This window comes from Phyllobates terribilis, unplaced genomic scaffold (genome assembly GCF_046119375.1).
Source record: "Phyllobates terribilis strain yellow unplaced genomic scaffold, ASM4611937v1 Scaffold_1__5_contigs__length_1240528914, whole genome shotgun sequence".
NCBI lineage: Eukaryota > Metazoa > Chordata > Amphibia > Anura > Dendrobatidae > Phyllobates > Phyllobates terribilis.
Window position 1 is genome coordinate 611,407,352 of NW_027362761.1, and position 16,121 is coordinate 611,423,472.

At 42.3% G+C, this 16,121-nt stretch overlaps 1 protein-coding gene across 1 annotated transcript in view; it reads right to left on the minus strand.

Moving 5' to 3' along the window:
• Nucleotides 1-10,456: 10,456 nt before the first annotated feature.
• The window catches only part of LOC141272546 (uncharacterized), a 267,040-nt gene continuing 261,375 nt past the window's right edge, over nucleotides 10,457-16,121 (minus strand). The window contains exon 8 of the mRNA XM_073683383.1: nucleotides 10,457-15,817. Coding sequence (XP_073539484.1) covers nucleotides 14,268-15,817 — 1,550 coding nt within the window. The 3' untranslated portion in view covers nucleotides 10,457-14,267. The remainder of the gene's footprint in view (nucleotides 15,818-16,121) is intronic.

Genomic DNA, 16,121 nt, shown 5'->3' on the forward strand with positions numbered 1-16,121 from the left:
TATCAGCGTACTCAGGAGAAATTGCACAACAACTTATGGCATACAATTTCTCCTGGTACCCTTGTGAAAATATTTTTTTTAGCATTTTTGTGGAAAAAATGTTTTTTTTTTTATTTTCACAAGTCAACATTATAATTTTCTGTGAAGCACCTCGGGGTTCAATGGGTTCACCACACATCTAAATAAATTCATTGGGGGTCTAGTTTCCAAAAAGGGGGCACTTATTGGGCATTTCCACTGTTTAGGCACATCAGGGGCTCTGAGAACATGACATGACACCCGCAGACCGTTCCATCAAAGTCGGCATTCCAAAGCGTCACTCCTTCCCTTCCGAGCCCTGACATGCGCTCAAACAGTAGTTTTCTCCAACACATGGGGTATCAGCATACTCAAAAGAAATTGCACAACAACTTTTGGGGTCCAATTTTTCCTAGTACCCTCGTGAAAATAAAAATATTGAGGCTAAAAGATCATTTTTGTGGAAAAAAAATGATTTTTTTTTTCACGGCTCTACGTCATAAACCTTTGCAAAACACTTGGGGGTACAAAGTGGTCACCACACATCTAAATAAATTCCTTAAGGGGTCTAGTTTCCAAAATGGGATCACTTGTGGGGGGCTTCCACTGTTTAGGCACATCATGGGCTCTCCAAACGCGACATGGGGTCCGCTGTGAATTCCAGCGAGTTTTGCATTGAAAACGTCAAATGGCGCTCCTTCCCTTCCGAGCCCTGCCGTGCTTCCAAACAATGGCTTTCCCCCACATATGAGGTATCAGTGTACTCAGGAGAAATTGCAAAACAACTTTTGGGGTCAAATTTCTCCTTGTACCCTCGTGAAAATAAAAAAATGGGGTCTAAAATAAAATTTTAGTGAAAAAAAGTTAAATGCTCATTTTTTCCCTTCAAGTTCAATTAATTGGTGTAAAGTACGTGAAGGGTTAATAAATTTCTTGAATGTGGTTTTGGGCACCTTGAGGGGTGCAGTTTTTAGAATGGTGTCACTTTTGGGTATTTTCTGTCATAAAGACCCCTCAAAGTGACTTCAAATATGATGTGGTCCCTAAAAAAAATGGTTTTGTAAATTTTGTTGTAAAAATGAGAAATCGCTGGTCAACTTTTAACCCTTATAGGTCCATAACAAAACAAAATTTTGGTTCCAAAATTGCGCTGATGTAAAGTAGACATGTGGGAAATGTTATTTATTAACTCTTTTGTGTGACATATCTCTCTGATTTAAGGGCATAAAAATTAAAATTTTGAAAATTGCAAAATTTTTGCCAAATTTCCGTTTTTTTCACAAATAAACGCAAGTGATATCGAAGAAATTTTACCACAATCATGAAGTACAATATGTCACGAAAAAACAGTCTCAGAATCAGGGGGATCTGTTGAAGCTCCAGAGTAATTACCTCATAAAGTGACAGTGGTCAGAATTGAAAAAATTGGCCCGGTCATTAACGTGCAAACCACCCTCGGGGGTAAAGGGGTTAAGTCACCGCATTGGGGAACACGTTAGGGACGTTCTTGGCCCCACAACACGTAATACATCTGCAGCATCACAACATCTCATACAACACAATAGTTATTTAAAGGGAACCTGGCACCAGAATTAATGCTATTAACCTGCAGATAAGGGGTTAATATGCAGGTTAATATCGTTATTATGCTGCCCGGCGCCTGCATGCAGCTGAATGCAGCGGGGAGAAAATTAATTTTATTCTCTCCGTTGCATTTGGTTCCAGTCATGGGGCCGCTGGCGCCACCAGTTCAGTCATTGCTCTGAGAAAACTGAGTGACGGCAGTAACCGCGACCATGACTCAAACCGAATGCTAGCGGGGAGAATAAAATTAATTTTCTCCGCGCTGCATTCAGCTGCATGCAGGCGCCGGGCAGCATAATAATGCTGTTAACCTGCAGATTAATCCCATATCTGCAGGTTAATAACGTTAATTCTGATGACAGGTTCCCTTTAACCCCCTAACGACCACCGATACACCTTTTCACGGCGGTAGATAAGGGTACTTAATCCTCAGCACCGCTCTTTCATGAATAAGTGAATAGGGCCGCCTGCCGGCAGCAATTGACACAAGTGGCAGCTGTATGTGACAGCTGACACCCTGTGATAATGGCCCCAGCCGGTTTTGAAGCCGATCGGGGCCGATTAACCCCTTAAATATCACTTTCAATCGTGACAGTAGTATTTAAGTTATGATAAGGTGGTCGCAAGACCCCCTTAGTAATCATCAGACCCCCCCACAATGAGAATCGCGGGTCCCGATGGTTACCATGGTACCCTGAGGTCATGTGATGACCTCAAGGTACAGTGGCTTGTCAGATCCAGCTATAAGCTGGGTCTCACAGGCTGAGTCAGTGACTCACTGACAGGTCTCATGCAGTGTATGAGATCAGTGATCAAAAAAAATATATACACATGTCCCACAGTGAAAAATTGAAAAAAGTGAAATAAAATATGTAAAAAAGTAAAAAAAAAAAAACACAAAAAAAAATCTCACACAAATGACTAAAATCAGTTTCGCCAATCAAAACGCAGCGTTTGTGATAAAACAAAAATAAACAAAAAACATACACATAATTGGTATCGCCGCGTCCGTAACGAGCCGCTCTATAAAACTGGCACATTATTTATTCCGTATGACGAACGCCGTAAAATAAATAAAAAACACGCCAAAATATCACTTTTTCATCTTACTGACTCACAAAAAAGTGAATAAACAGCGATCAAAAAGTCGTATGTGAAAAAAATTGTACAAATGAAAATGCCAAACCGTCCCGCAAAAAAAAACAAGCCGTAATATGGCTTATTCGGCAAACAAATAAGTTACAGCTCTCAAAAATCAGATTCTTGACTTGCAAAGTACTAACCACAAACACTGTCCCTCTGCAAAATACACACACACACTGCCCCTCTGCAAAATACACACACACACTGCCCCTCTGCAAAATACACACACACACTGCCCCTCTGCAAAATACACACACACACTGCCCCTCTGCAAAATACACACTCATACTGCCCCTCTGCAAAATACACACACACTGCCCCTCTGCAAAATACACACACATTCTGCCCCTCTGTAAAATACACACACACACTGCCCCTCTGCAAAATAGACACACACATACTGCCCCTCTGCAAAACATACACACAGACATACTGTCCCTCTGCAAAATACACTGTTATGGAGACCCTCTTTGTTTTAAGGAGAACTTTGGAATAGACAGCAAAGGGTCTTCACATTGCCAGTGAGATTCAAATTAAGATACTTCATCGATGAAGGAAGAGAGACAGAATACATGTGACATTCATTGTCAGCAGGTAGAGTCTTCTGGTGTGGCAACAAAGACTCACCATATTTATTAGCTAGACAGAACAGAACTTCATTGTTACAAACAACTGAACAGGAAACCGAAATAGACTTATCAGTAACAAACACATTTCCCTTGGCCCAACGTAAACCTTCTTGTCAAGGAGTTTACAGGAAACCAGTATCTTAGTCAGACATTCCACAATGTATGTCTTAAACACTTAGACTTCAGACATAGCAAAAATATAAAAAAAAAATCTAAATTAATAATGAATCTAGATATTAAAAATTAACCATAACAACTCCTCCCTTTTTATTATTTTACAAAACAATTTATTCATCAGCTACTTCCCCATGCTATAAAAGCCTGGAGGGGACGAATCCCGTTCACCGACAAATATCTTGCTTGTAAATCTCATCATATATGTTTATAGGAGAAGTGGCATTATATTTCACAGGCCTGTGATGCTTTATCTTGTGTGTTTTCTTGCATAGTCTCTTAATAGCAAATAAGGCATAGTATTGGAGGATATTGGACTATGGGTACATATCCAACAGTTCTTAGGACGGTCATCAGAGTTCATGTCTTGGAGTAAGACTTGGTGATGCTTTATCAGTTTGTTATCCCTGTTCTCTTTAAGTACTTCATGGAGAGTTAGGGCAAGGGGTACGGTTGCTATCACTGTAGTCCAAACAAACAGGGTCATCATCTTTGCTGCTGCTGGGGTTCAAAACCTTTTTACAATGGCTGGTGTGGATCCAAGTGTCCTTGCCTTGAAGCTTGACCAAAGTGGCAGTGGTTAACAGCACTTGGAATGGTTCACTCTATCTGGGCTCCAGTGGTCTCCTCATATGTCTCTTTACCACGACCCAGTCTCCTGGTACCAAAGTGTGAGTGCCGCTGAGGCAATTGGGGTCTGGGATAGAGGAAAGAGCACGATTATGAGTAACAGTCAAATGTTTATCCAATTCCAGAACATATTCAGTGAGAACCATAGGAGGCCTGCAGCTGCTGTGGGAAATACAACCCTGTCTTAGGGACACTACAAAACAATATTTCATATGGGGACAGCTTCTCCATCCCCCTTGGGGTGGTCCTCACTGAATACAATGCTAGATGCAAACAATCTACCCAGGACAAGTGTGTTTCTTCCATGCACTTTTGGATTTTTAGTTTCAAGGTACCATTGAGACGTTCCACCTTCCCACTACTTTGTGGATGATAGGGAACATGGAAAGCCTGTTCTATTCCAAGAGTGACCATGATTTGTTTCATTAGTTCCCCAGCAAAGTGGGTTCCTCTGTCACTTTCTATCGTTTCGGGCACCCCATATCTACAAACCACCTCACTGATCAATTTTTTAGCAGTAGTTTTTGTGTTTGCTTTAGTCACTGCCCAAGCTTCTGGCCACCCAGAGAAAAGGTCAATGCATACCAGGGCGTATTCATAATTACCCACCTTAGGTAGCTGTATGTAGCCCACCTGCAGTCTACGAAATGGGTAGTCTGGTTTTGGTGTGCATTTTCGTGGGACTCGAATAGGCCTACCAGGGTTATGTTTTGCACAAATTAGACCTTCTTGAACATACTTTGCAGCCGTATTCGGGAACCCTGGGGCACAACAGTTTTGTAGCACCACTGCACACATAACACCCTTTGAGTTATGCACCGGAGAATGTGGAAGGGCAGCCATCATGGGGAACAGGCAGCGTGGAAGGCAAATACGTTTGTTTACCTGCCATATCCCTGACACTGACTGTACGGCGCCCTCTTTGACCCATGCATTCTGCTCATGGGGGGGAGCCTGGGTCTGGAAGACCTGCAGTAGTTCGAGGTCCACGGCCATTGTGACCGGTGCAGGGGATGTCTCCTTATTTGAAAGTGGGCCTCCTGCACTCCGCGACTCTGAGTCTCCTGGGGTTCCCGCACTTGCGATAGCCAGTATCTCTGTCAGAGGTAATTGTGCTGCTTCCTTAGCCGCCTGGTCGGCCAAAGCATTCCCTACTGCAAGTGGAGTTTGTTCCCGAGTGTGTGCTGACACTTTGACTATGGCTGCCCTTCAGGGAAGGGTGAGTGCTGTGAGTAGCTGCTCTACCGCTTGCACATTCCTTATAGGTTTGCCAGCAGAGGTCAAGAAGTTATGGCTTTGCCAAATGGCGCCAAAGTCATGTGCAACACCATAAGCATATTGCAAGTCAGAAAATACATTAATTTCTTTACCTTTTCCCAGATTACACGCTGCAGCGAGTGCTTTAAGCTCTGCCTCTTGCGCAGAGCAGCTGGAGGGGAGTGGTTCTTGTATCACTGCCTTACCATTGTGGACTACTGCATACCCGGTGATGAATCGTCCTTGCTCACTGTCCCAAGCTCTGGAGCCATCTACAAAATACTCAGCAGAGGGGTTAGTGAGTGGTACATCAGTAATATTTGCCAAGCCCTTTATTTCAGCTTCCATCAATGCCTGACAATCATGTTCATGTGCCATATCAAACTGAGCTTCCTCATCTGCTAATTTGAAAAACAGGGGCAAATCTTGGGTCATGGTCTCTCCCTCTTCCCCATCCTGATACTTTCCTCCCTTTTCTAAATCCACTGGAAGTAGTGTAGCTGGATTTAGAACATTACAGCGTTTGATAGTTATATGGGGAGGTGTAAGGAGTGAGACTTCATATTTTGTCAACCTTGATGCTGAGAGGTGACGGGTCTGAGCCCGTTGAAGTATTTCAGATACAGCATGAGGAGCTGGAAGTGTGAGGGGCTTCCTAACACTATGTCCTCTGTCTTTTTAACAAGTTCTGAAGCAGCTGCCACAGCTCTAACACAAGTAGGGGAACCCATAATGACTGGATCAAGGGTTACAGAGTAATACCCTAGAGGGCGCTGCCTACCACCATGTTCTTGGGTAAGGACACCAGACGCATGTCCAGCCTGTTCGTGGCAGTACAAAGTAAAAAACTTGTCATAATTCGGTATACCTAGAGCTGGTGAGGTAGAAAGAGTGAGATTGAGGGTGTGAAATGCATCAATACCCTCAGAATTAATGGTGAAAGGCTAAGTTTTGAGGCATTGAAACAATGGGGCCATAATACTAGAGGCATTTCGTATCCAGAGACGGCAGTACTGGACTAGGCCCAAGAATGCCCGAAGGGACTTGGTAGATCTTGGAAGAGGTATTTTTAGTATAGCCTCAATCCTCCCTGGGCTGAGATGCTTAATGCCTGGAGACAGGCAATGCCCAAGGAAAGTGACTGTGGACTTGCACAATTGAAGTTTATCTATTGAAGCTTTGCCCCCATTTTCTGCTAAGAATATCAGAAGAGATTGAGATTTATTGTGGCATATCTGGTCAGTGGTGCAGCAAAGGAGAAGGTCATCCACATATTGTAAGAGTATGGCGGATGAATGGGCACCAGTTATCGAGTACAGTCTTAAGGGATGTGGAAAATAAGGAAGGGGAGTTAGCAGCTCCCTGAGGAAGGACTGCCCATGCATACTGAGCACCTCTGTGGGTGAAGGCAAAATAAGAGGTACACTCCGTGGACAAGAAGACAGAGAAAAAAGCATTGGTCAGATCAATCACTGTGAAACAGGTGGCTGTGGAGGGGACCTGATTCAGGAGAGTATGGGGGTTGGGTACAAGTATCCACTATAGTTACTGCATTAACTGCCCTAAGATCATGTACCATACGATAGGCTACTGGCTGTCCAGGTGGGGTTTTCTTTTTGACTGGGTACAGGGGAGTGTTAAATGGGGAGGTTATAGGAATAACTAGACCTCTTAACAAAAGCTCCTGGACATTCTCATGTATTGCCGCATCCTGAGCAGCACTTAAAGGATACTGCTTTATACAGGGGGGTTGGGCACCTGGTTTAAGTTTTACAGTCACCGGAGGGATGGATAGTTTTCCCACATCAAGTTTGCTACATACCCACAATTCACTGGGTATATCCTCAAGCCAAACAGGATGGGAATGAGGTTTAGAGTCTGTATGGTCTAGAACTGTGGGAATTGTTAGGGACAGAAGACTACACAATGTGTCATCATCCAGGGGGGTGGTCATCTTGGGGCCATTTGGAGTGAATTCTATACAGGCCCCAATTTTCTGCAACACATCTGTTCCCAACAAATTAAAATGCACATCAGAGGAAACTAAAACCTGGGTTACAATTGAAATTGAGTCATGCAAATTTAACTGGAGAGGAGGAGTCATTTGTAATTTAGTAAGTCGTCCCTCTACCCCTTCACAAGCCACATAGTCGGGGGACAAAATGTCCTCTGGAACATGTTCTTGCATTAATAATGTACGGGCTGCTCCAGTGTCTACCATGAATGAAATAGTTTGTCCCTCCCCCAGGGACAGTGAGTGTGGGTCCCTGGGGGGTGACAACGGGGCAGAGGGAGACATCTGGATTGCCAGTTTCCTATGGAGGCGGCTGGGCAGCGGCTGTTGATTTTGCGGGACATTTGATGGATAGATGTCCTTTTTGCCGGCAAGACCAACATTCTACATTGCTGTAATCTCTATTTCCTCCTTGGTGGTTACTTCCTCCTCCCCCCCCATCTTCCCTTCCTGGGCTGCACAGGAGCCAGGTTAACCCTTTTCTTTGACATGCTTTCTAGTTCAGCACCTCGGGCTATTTCCTTTAAATCAACCCATTGCATATTGCACCACTCCGGGCGACTAGTGCGTGCTGCAGTCTGAACCGTAGGTATAAGACCATTCATAAAACATTGCAACAATAATCTGCGATCCTTATCATCATTATGCTCATATCCAAAATCCAACCATGTCTGTTCTAATACAGAGGCATATTCTGAGACTGACTGAGCCTTATCCTGTACTACAGTTTGTAACAGGTCTTGTTTTTTATCCTGCTCTGCCCGTGCCCAGTTTTGCATCCTTTGTATAAACACCCGACCCGACTCTGGTGTATTTTTAATGGTTGGTTCCTGGCCTGGCAGCATCTGAGTAATTTCCATAAGTAAGGGGTCACTGCCTTTCTGCAGAATGACAGAAACTAGGTCATCCCATGTGGCCTGATATGCCTCCTGAACACCCTGGAGGTGCATTCTAAATGTTAAGGGGGGTTTTCAGGGATCTGGGAGCTGTGTAGCGAGGGCAATAAGTTCACTGGGGGACCCAGGCCGATATGTTTCTATTGGCCATACTTGGGGGGATCGTGTACCTGAACATTGTGGTCCTCATAGGGAACAGAGCCACCCTGGGTGTTGTCCCTGGGTGTGAAGACCCACAAGATCTGCAACAATTAACCCCAGGGGGATTCTGATGACCACAATGTCTGCAAGTCCATGCCATTGACCCAGCATAAGGCGGGGTGCTGAAGAGGATGCAGAATTTACATCAGGTACAGAGACTACAGGGGTTTGAGAGTTTTTCAAACTATCATAGATTATATAGACAGTTCCATGCCTGGTTTCTTCTGATTTATGTTCACTCATTGAGAGACGTTTTGCTACTTCTAACCACATCCTAGCCTGCTCTAGTTAGTTTTTATCTTTCTACCCTCCTTCCCAATTGCAGATATATTTCTCCCATTCCTTCTCTTCCAGATTTCATCACTTTCCCATACCAAATTTCCTCAATATTATTTCACATCCCTCTACTGCTTCTTTCTCTTTCAGTCTCTCCACTATCTCACATGCTGGAACTGGGGCCTCGCCCTTTAGGTTAGTCAATTCCTTACTGTTGCCAGTACCCATGACTGCAACCACTGTGCCAGAGTTACCGCAGAACTCTCTTCAGCACACCTAGAGCCTCTCAGACTCTAAATTTGATCCCGTCCCAGTCTCCTCTGATCCTCGAAAGACGGATCTAGTCCTGTCCCAGTCTCCTCTGAGCCTCGGAAGACAGATCTTTAAGGAAGTACCAACACTGATTTTCCAGCCCTGTGAGCTAGGGAGATTCTTACACACAACCAAACAAATAACAATACCAAGCCTACTGCTCCACCTACTATTACAATTATTTCTGCAGATCATATAACATTTCCTAGTTTAAAGGTTTTCCTTCTACACCTTGTAAAGGCGCTGCGTGACAATTATATCTGCAATAAGTGTTACTTTTTATACTATATGTTTCCCAGTCTGGGTATACAGGCTAAGCAAGAACTTCAGCTACTATGATTTTCCCTCTCTTGAGCTTACACAAAACAGAACACAGACACTGAGGACAACGATTCTGATTCATCAAAAACGACTTAACAATATGTCAATCATTCAATGCACACTGCACAATCGCTGATATTAATCCCCCTGCTGTATTCGTGCTAAAAACTGCATTCATTTACCCCTTTCTTGAGGGTGCCTTTATCAATTTACAGGGGAATTCAATACCCTCAAAGTACTACCTTACCGTGAAGGATTCCTCTGTTATAGGCAATCACACTTCCCTGATCCTCTTACGGACTGATTTTCCTCTCCACCACATGTGAAGGACCACACCTAATGGGATCCCTTATCAAGCAGAGACCGTAGTCCCTTATTGGTCAATCAAAAATCATTCAGTCCCATATTCAAGGATCCTCATAGTTTAGAATATCATACCAGACATTTATGACATAGACAAAACAAACAACATAAAAAAACCTTCCAACTCCTGAAATATACAGAAGAACTGCGGAGGTGCCTAATCCCGTCACGCTGGGCAAGGTTGGTTACTCGTAACTTCATTCAATTATCATTCAATCGTCAATCATACATCTAAAAACCACATTGAAACATATAAGACAACAAATTCAATCACTGGCAAGGGTTCAAAAATGATTGTCTTGTTAGGACCACCAATTACCCGTCCTGGAGCCCTCTAGGTAATACTGAATTAGTAGTAATACAAGGGATTACTTACCGCGGATTTTATTCAGTAATTCCCAGAGTGATCCTTGTTGACGGGTCCAGAGGAGGTCCGGTTATGACAATCCCAGGTTTCAGGCACCATGTACTGTTACGGAGACCCTCTTTGTTTTAAGAAGAACTTTGGAATAGACAGCAAAGGGTCTTCACATTGCCAGTGAGATTCAAATTAAGATACTTCATCGATGAAGGAAGAGAGACAGAATACATGTGACATGCATTGTCAGCAGGTAGAGTCTTCTGGTGTGGCAACAAAGACTCACCATATTTATTAGGTAGACAGCACAGAACTTCATTGTTACATACAACTGAACAGAAAACCGAAATAGACTTATCAGTAACAAATTTCCCTTGGCCCAGTGTAAACCTTCTTGTCAAGGACTTTACAGGAAACAAGTATCTTAGTCAGACATTCCACAATGTAAAATCAGAAAACACTCAAGCAGACTTCAGACATAGCAAAAATATAATTTTTTTTTCTCTAAATTAATAATGATATATAGATATTAAAAAAATTAACCATAACAAAGCTAACATTAAATGAATCAAAAATACACTCTATACATTGTTAATGTGGTAAATGACTATTCTAGCTGCAAACATCTTGTTTTTATTGCAATATCTACATAGGTGTATAGAGGCCCATTTCCAACAACCACCACTCCAGTGTTTTAATGGTACATTGTGTTTGCTAACTGTGTAAGAAGGCTAATGGATGTTTAGAAAACCCTTGCACAAGTATGTTAGCCCAGCTGAAAACGGTTTGGCTGATTTGAGAAGCAATACAATTGACCTTCCTTTGAGCTAGTTGAGAATCTGGAGCATGACATTTGTTTGTTCTATGAACTCTCAAAATGGCCAGAACAAGATAACTTTCATGTGAAACTTGACAGTCTATTATTGTTCTTAGAAATGAAGGCTATTCCACTCGAGAAATTGCCAAGAAACTGAAGATTTCCTACAACGGTGTGTACTACTCCCTTCAGAGGAGAGCACAAACAGGCTCTAACCAGAGTAGAAAGAGAAGTGGGAGCCGCGCTGCACAACTGAGCAAGACAAGTACATTAGAGTCTCTAGTATGAGAAATAGACACCTCACAGCTCAACTGGGAGCTTCATAAAATAGTACACGCAAAACGCCAGTGTCAACGTCTACAGTGAAGAGGCAACTCCGGGATGCTGGCCTTCAGGGCAAAGTGGCAAAGAAAAAGCCATATCTGAGACTGGCTAATAAAAGGAAAAGATTAATATGGGCAAAAGAACACAGACATTGGACAGAGGAAGATTGGAAAAAAGTTTTATGGAGAGACTAATCAAAGTTTGAGGTGTTTGGATCACACAGAAGAACATTTGTGAGACGCAGAACAACTGAAAATATGCTGGAAGAGTGCCTGACGCCATCTGTCGAGCATGGTGGAGGTAATGTGATGGTCTGGGGTTGCTTTGGTGCTGGTAAAGTGGAAGATTTGTACAAGGTAAATGGGATTTTAAATAAGAAAGGCTATCACTCCATTTTGCAATGCCATGCCATACCCTGTAGACAGCACTTGATTGGAGCCAATTTCATCCTACAACAGGACAATGACCCAAAGCACACCTCCAAATTATGCATGAACTATTTAGGGAAGAAGCAGGCAGCTGGTATTCTATCTGTAATGGAGTGGCCAGCACAGTCACCAGATCTCAACCCCATTGAGCTGTTGTGGGAGCAACTCGGTCGTATGGTACGAGAAAAGTGCCCATCAAGCCAATCTAAGTTGTGGGAGGGTCTTCAGGAAGCATGGGGGGAAATGTCTTAAGATTACCTCAGCAAATTAACAACTAGAATGCCAAAAGGTCTGCAATGCTGGAATTGCTGCAAAGGAGCATTCTGTGACCAAAGCAAAGTCTGATGGAGAAAATTATTCTATCTAATAAAAATCATTATTTCTAACCTTGTCAATGTCTGGACGATATTTTCGATTCATTTTGCAACTCATTTGATAAATAAAAGTATGAGTTTTCATGGAAAACACAAAATTGTCTGGGTGACCCCAAACTTTTGAACGGTAGTGTATGTACCTTATTTAGGCATAAATAGCATTTAGGCTATACTTTTTACTAGTACTTCTGCTGGACTTTGCGTTATTGCAGCATATATAGTCCTTTGAACTTAAAAGCATTTCTATTTTTGCATATTATTGCACTTGCTTAGGCACTAGCACTATATATAGCATGCTTTTGGTATTTAGCATATATTTGCCTGAGTAATCCCATACTTATGTCCAATTGACTGATTTAGACTTTCTGATTTATGGTCTGTGTTCATCATTTGGAGGGTCTTCACCCTGTCTTTTTTTATCTAGTTTATGTATTGATTGAATTAAAAATAGATATTTTTTAATAATTTAGCTTGTATCTCTTTGTATCTTGTGACATATTTGATTTTCTGTCATGGATAATGGTTATTGATAGAAATCGATCACAGCATTTAGCGGGTTAAACTGTGGTGAGCGGTGCGGGTACCCCTGTGCGCGCAAAATCGCCTGCATGTATCCATACGTCCAAGGTTATGAAGGGGTTAATGAGAGCCTGAATCTTTTTATGAACAAGAATTGTGGGCCTCTTTTTTTCTGCTCTAATCCATCAAACATTATATCTTGTATTGACTTCAGGGTCTTGGCATCTGCGATGCCAATGGTAGCTCTCCCAGCCTTAACCTGTCTTTTATAGGAGAGCAAGGCCTACCCCCTGTATCGCCATCAGAGGATGAAGAGGAAGAAGAATACGATCCACATTCACCTTCCAACTTTATGGATTCATCTAAATCAGTTGATAATTTTTGGACCTTTTCCTTCCTTTTCGATCACCTTCCTTATTAATAAGGGTCTTCAGGGAATCCTTAACTTCTGCCCTGATCACGGATCTCAAATCCATGGTGAAAGTGGAGGATACTTCACAATCTGTACAGTCTTTACTGCTACAAGTCAGGTAACTTATCCCTACAAAGTGCACACACATTATTCTTAAGTTTTGCACCACATTCCTTAAGCCTTTCCTAGTCAGAAACGAAAAAGGGACCTAATTACAATGGTGAACTTTCACGGAGGTGACTCACCATCCTGACGTTTAATAAGACTACTGAATTTGGAAACTGGATCAAATCACACGATTATTCTCCTTTGGAGATGGCGGATTCACGACCCACTCTTCTTCTCTGGCTCATCTTACTGTCGCTTCTGCCACTCGTGAGACTGATGCTGCTGTGTTCACTCTGATGCTGCTGCTCCTCCATAATAACCAGGGGAAGGAGAGCCAGAGCAAACCCACTTTTTTGGCAGTCAGACCTAATTTTAAATGAGGGAGCAGCCACAACTCCTACCCCTCTGCATGTCTCCTGTGGACCCCCAAGAAGTGCAATCCAACACTTCTGGGTCAGAAGTCTCCAGTACGCTCATCATCAGGGGGCGTCAATCCCAGAAAATGTGCAGACCTGAGACAACGCAGCGGCCAGCAAACATCCAAACAGCCTCCGGGTGCTAGCATTCACACGAGCCCCCGCTGGGCTGGCGGAGGCGCTTCCAGGACCCGACACCAGCTGTACAGACAAGATGTTCTTCCAGGTAACCAGGCCGGGCCTAGCCAAGTTTCTTCCTTGACTTTTCACTCCTGATTCTTCATCTTCAGGTTTCCTCACGGACAGGAAACCAACTGATGTGGGGGAGAGGTGCCGCCCTTTTATTCAGTAGGTTTTCTGTCCTTGGGTAGATCCTGTCTTTCTCTTGTGGCGCTAATCATGGGGGACAGGAAAATTTTTAGAAGTTGTTCTTGCGTTCAGGGAGATATTAATTAAAATTGTACTTATCAATGGGGGTGTACTCATTTATGCTGAGCATTGTTTATTAAAGTTTATAAAACACAATCAACATAATTACAGATTCTTTCCTGTATGACTTCTCTCATGTTTAACAAAATATTATTTCTTTACAAAAGATTTCCCACATAGTGAACATGAATACGGCTTCTCTCCTGTGTGACTTCCCTTGTGTGTCACAAGACTTGTTTTAGCTGTAAAGCATTTTCCACAGAGTTAACATGAATACGGCTTTTCTCCTGTGTGAGTTCTCTGATGTTTACGAAGCTTTGGTTTCTCTGTAAAGCATTTTCCACAATGTAAACATGAAAATGGTTTCTCCCCAGTGTGAATTCTTTGATGTGTAGCAAGATTCCATTTATCTCTAAAGCATTTCCCACATTCTGAACATGAATACGGCTTCTCACCTGTGTGAATTCTCTGATGTCTAATAAGATGCCCTTTATGTGAAAAGCATTTCCCACATTCTGAACATGAATATGGCTTCTCTCCTGTGTGACTTCTCTCGTGTGTCACAAGACTTAATTTAGCTGTAAAGCATTTTCCACAGAGTGAACATGAATACGGCTTTTCTCCTGTGTGACTTCTCCTATGCTTAAGTAGTTGTGATTTCTGTGTAAAGCATTTTCCACACTGTAAACATGAAAATGGTTTCTCCCCGGTGTGAATTCTTTGATGTTTAACAAGACTCCATTTATCTCTAAAGCATTTCCCACTTTCTGAACATGAATATGGCCGCTCATCTGTGTGAATTCTCTGATGTGTAAAAAGATGCCCTTTATCTATAAAGCATTTCCCACATTCTGAACATGAATACGGCTTCTCCCCAGTGTGACTTCTCTCGTGTGTCACAAGACTTAATTTAGCTGTAAAGCATTTCCCACATTCTGAACATGAATACGGCTTCTCTCCAGTGTGATTTCTCTCATGCTTAATAAGACCTGATATATTTGTAAAGCATTTCTCACAAACTGAACATGAATATGACTTTTCTCCTGTGTGAGTTCTCTGATGTCTAACAAGATATGATTTACCTGTAAAGCATTTTCCACATTGTAAACATGAAAATGGTTTCTCTCCCGTGTGAATTCTTTGATGTGTAATAAGATTAAAATTATCTCTAAAGCATTTCCCACATTCTGAACAGAAATATGGCTTCTCTCCTGTGTGAATTGTATGATGTTTAATAAGAGTCCCTTTTTCTCTGAAGGACTTCCCACATTCCGAACATGAAAATGGCTTTTCTCCTGTGTGAATCATCTCATGTGTAGCAAGATGTGATTTACATAAAAAACATTTCCCACATTCTGAACATGAATATGGGTTCTCTCCTGTGTGAATTGTCTGATGTTTAATAAGACTCCTTTTATCTGTAAAGCATTCCCCACATTCTGAACATGAAAATGGCTTTTCTCCTGTGTGAATTCTCTCATGTACAACAAATTGTGATTTATATGTAAAGCATTTCCCACATTCTGAACAGCAGTATGGCTTTTTTCCTTTGTGTTTTCTTTGTGTCTGAGCTGAGCTTTTAGTAAGTTGCTTGTCACACTGAAATCTTTTATCCACTGTGTCACCTGGACTTTTGGTAATAATGTGAGATTGCTCAGGAGATGATTCCTCATGATGAGGAGGATTATAAGAAGGTGAAGTGCTGTGAAGTCCAGGAGGTGCAGGAAGGGTGATGAGGTTTCCTCCATTAGAGTGCTTCATGATATCTTCTTTTTTACAATTTAGTGATAAACCGTTATTCTCACAAGGATTTCCTGTAAGGAGGAAAGATAGATTAGATGTGATTTTTTCAACAACACAAAAAGGATTTTTAAATGTTTTTTTTCTGGATCTCACAATGAAGACCCTCGTCAGTGAAAGTACCGGCAATAATGGGGACAACTACATGCCATAACATTAACACAATGATGGGTAAAGTGAATAACACTTATAAACTGGTGACATTGGCACAAGTCAGGGGTGGCAGAGATTAGACAGCAAATAGACAGTTCTTAATGGGAACCTGTCATCAGGATTTACCCCTTAATGTACCACCATTGACATTTCACTCTCTTTCTT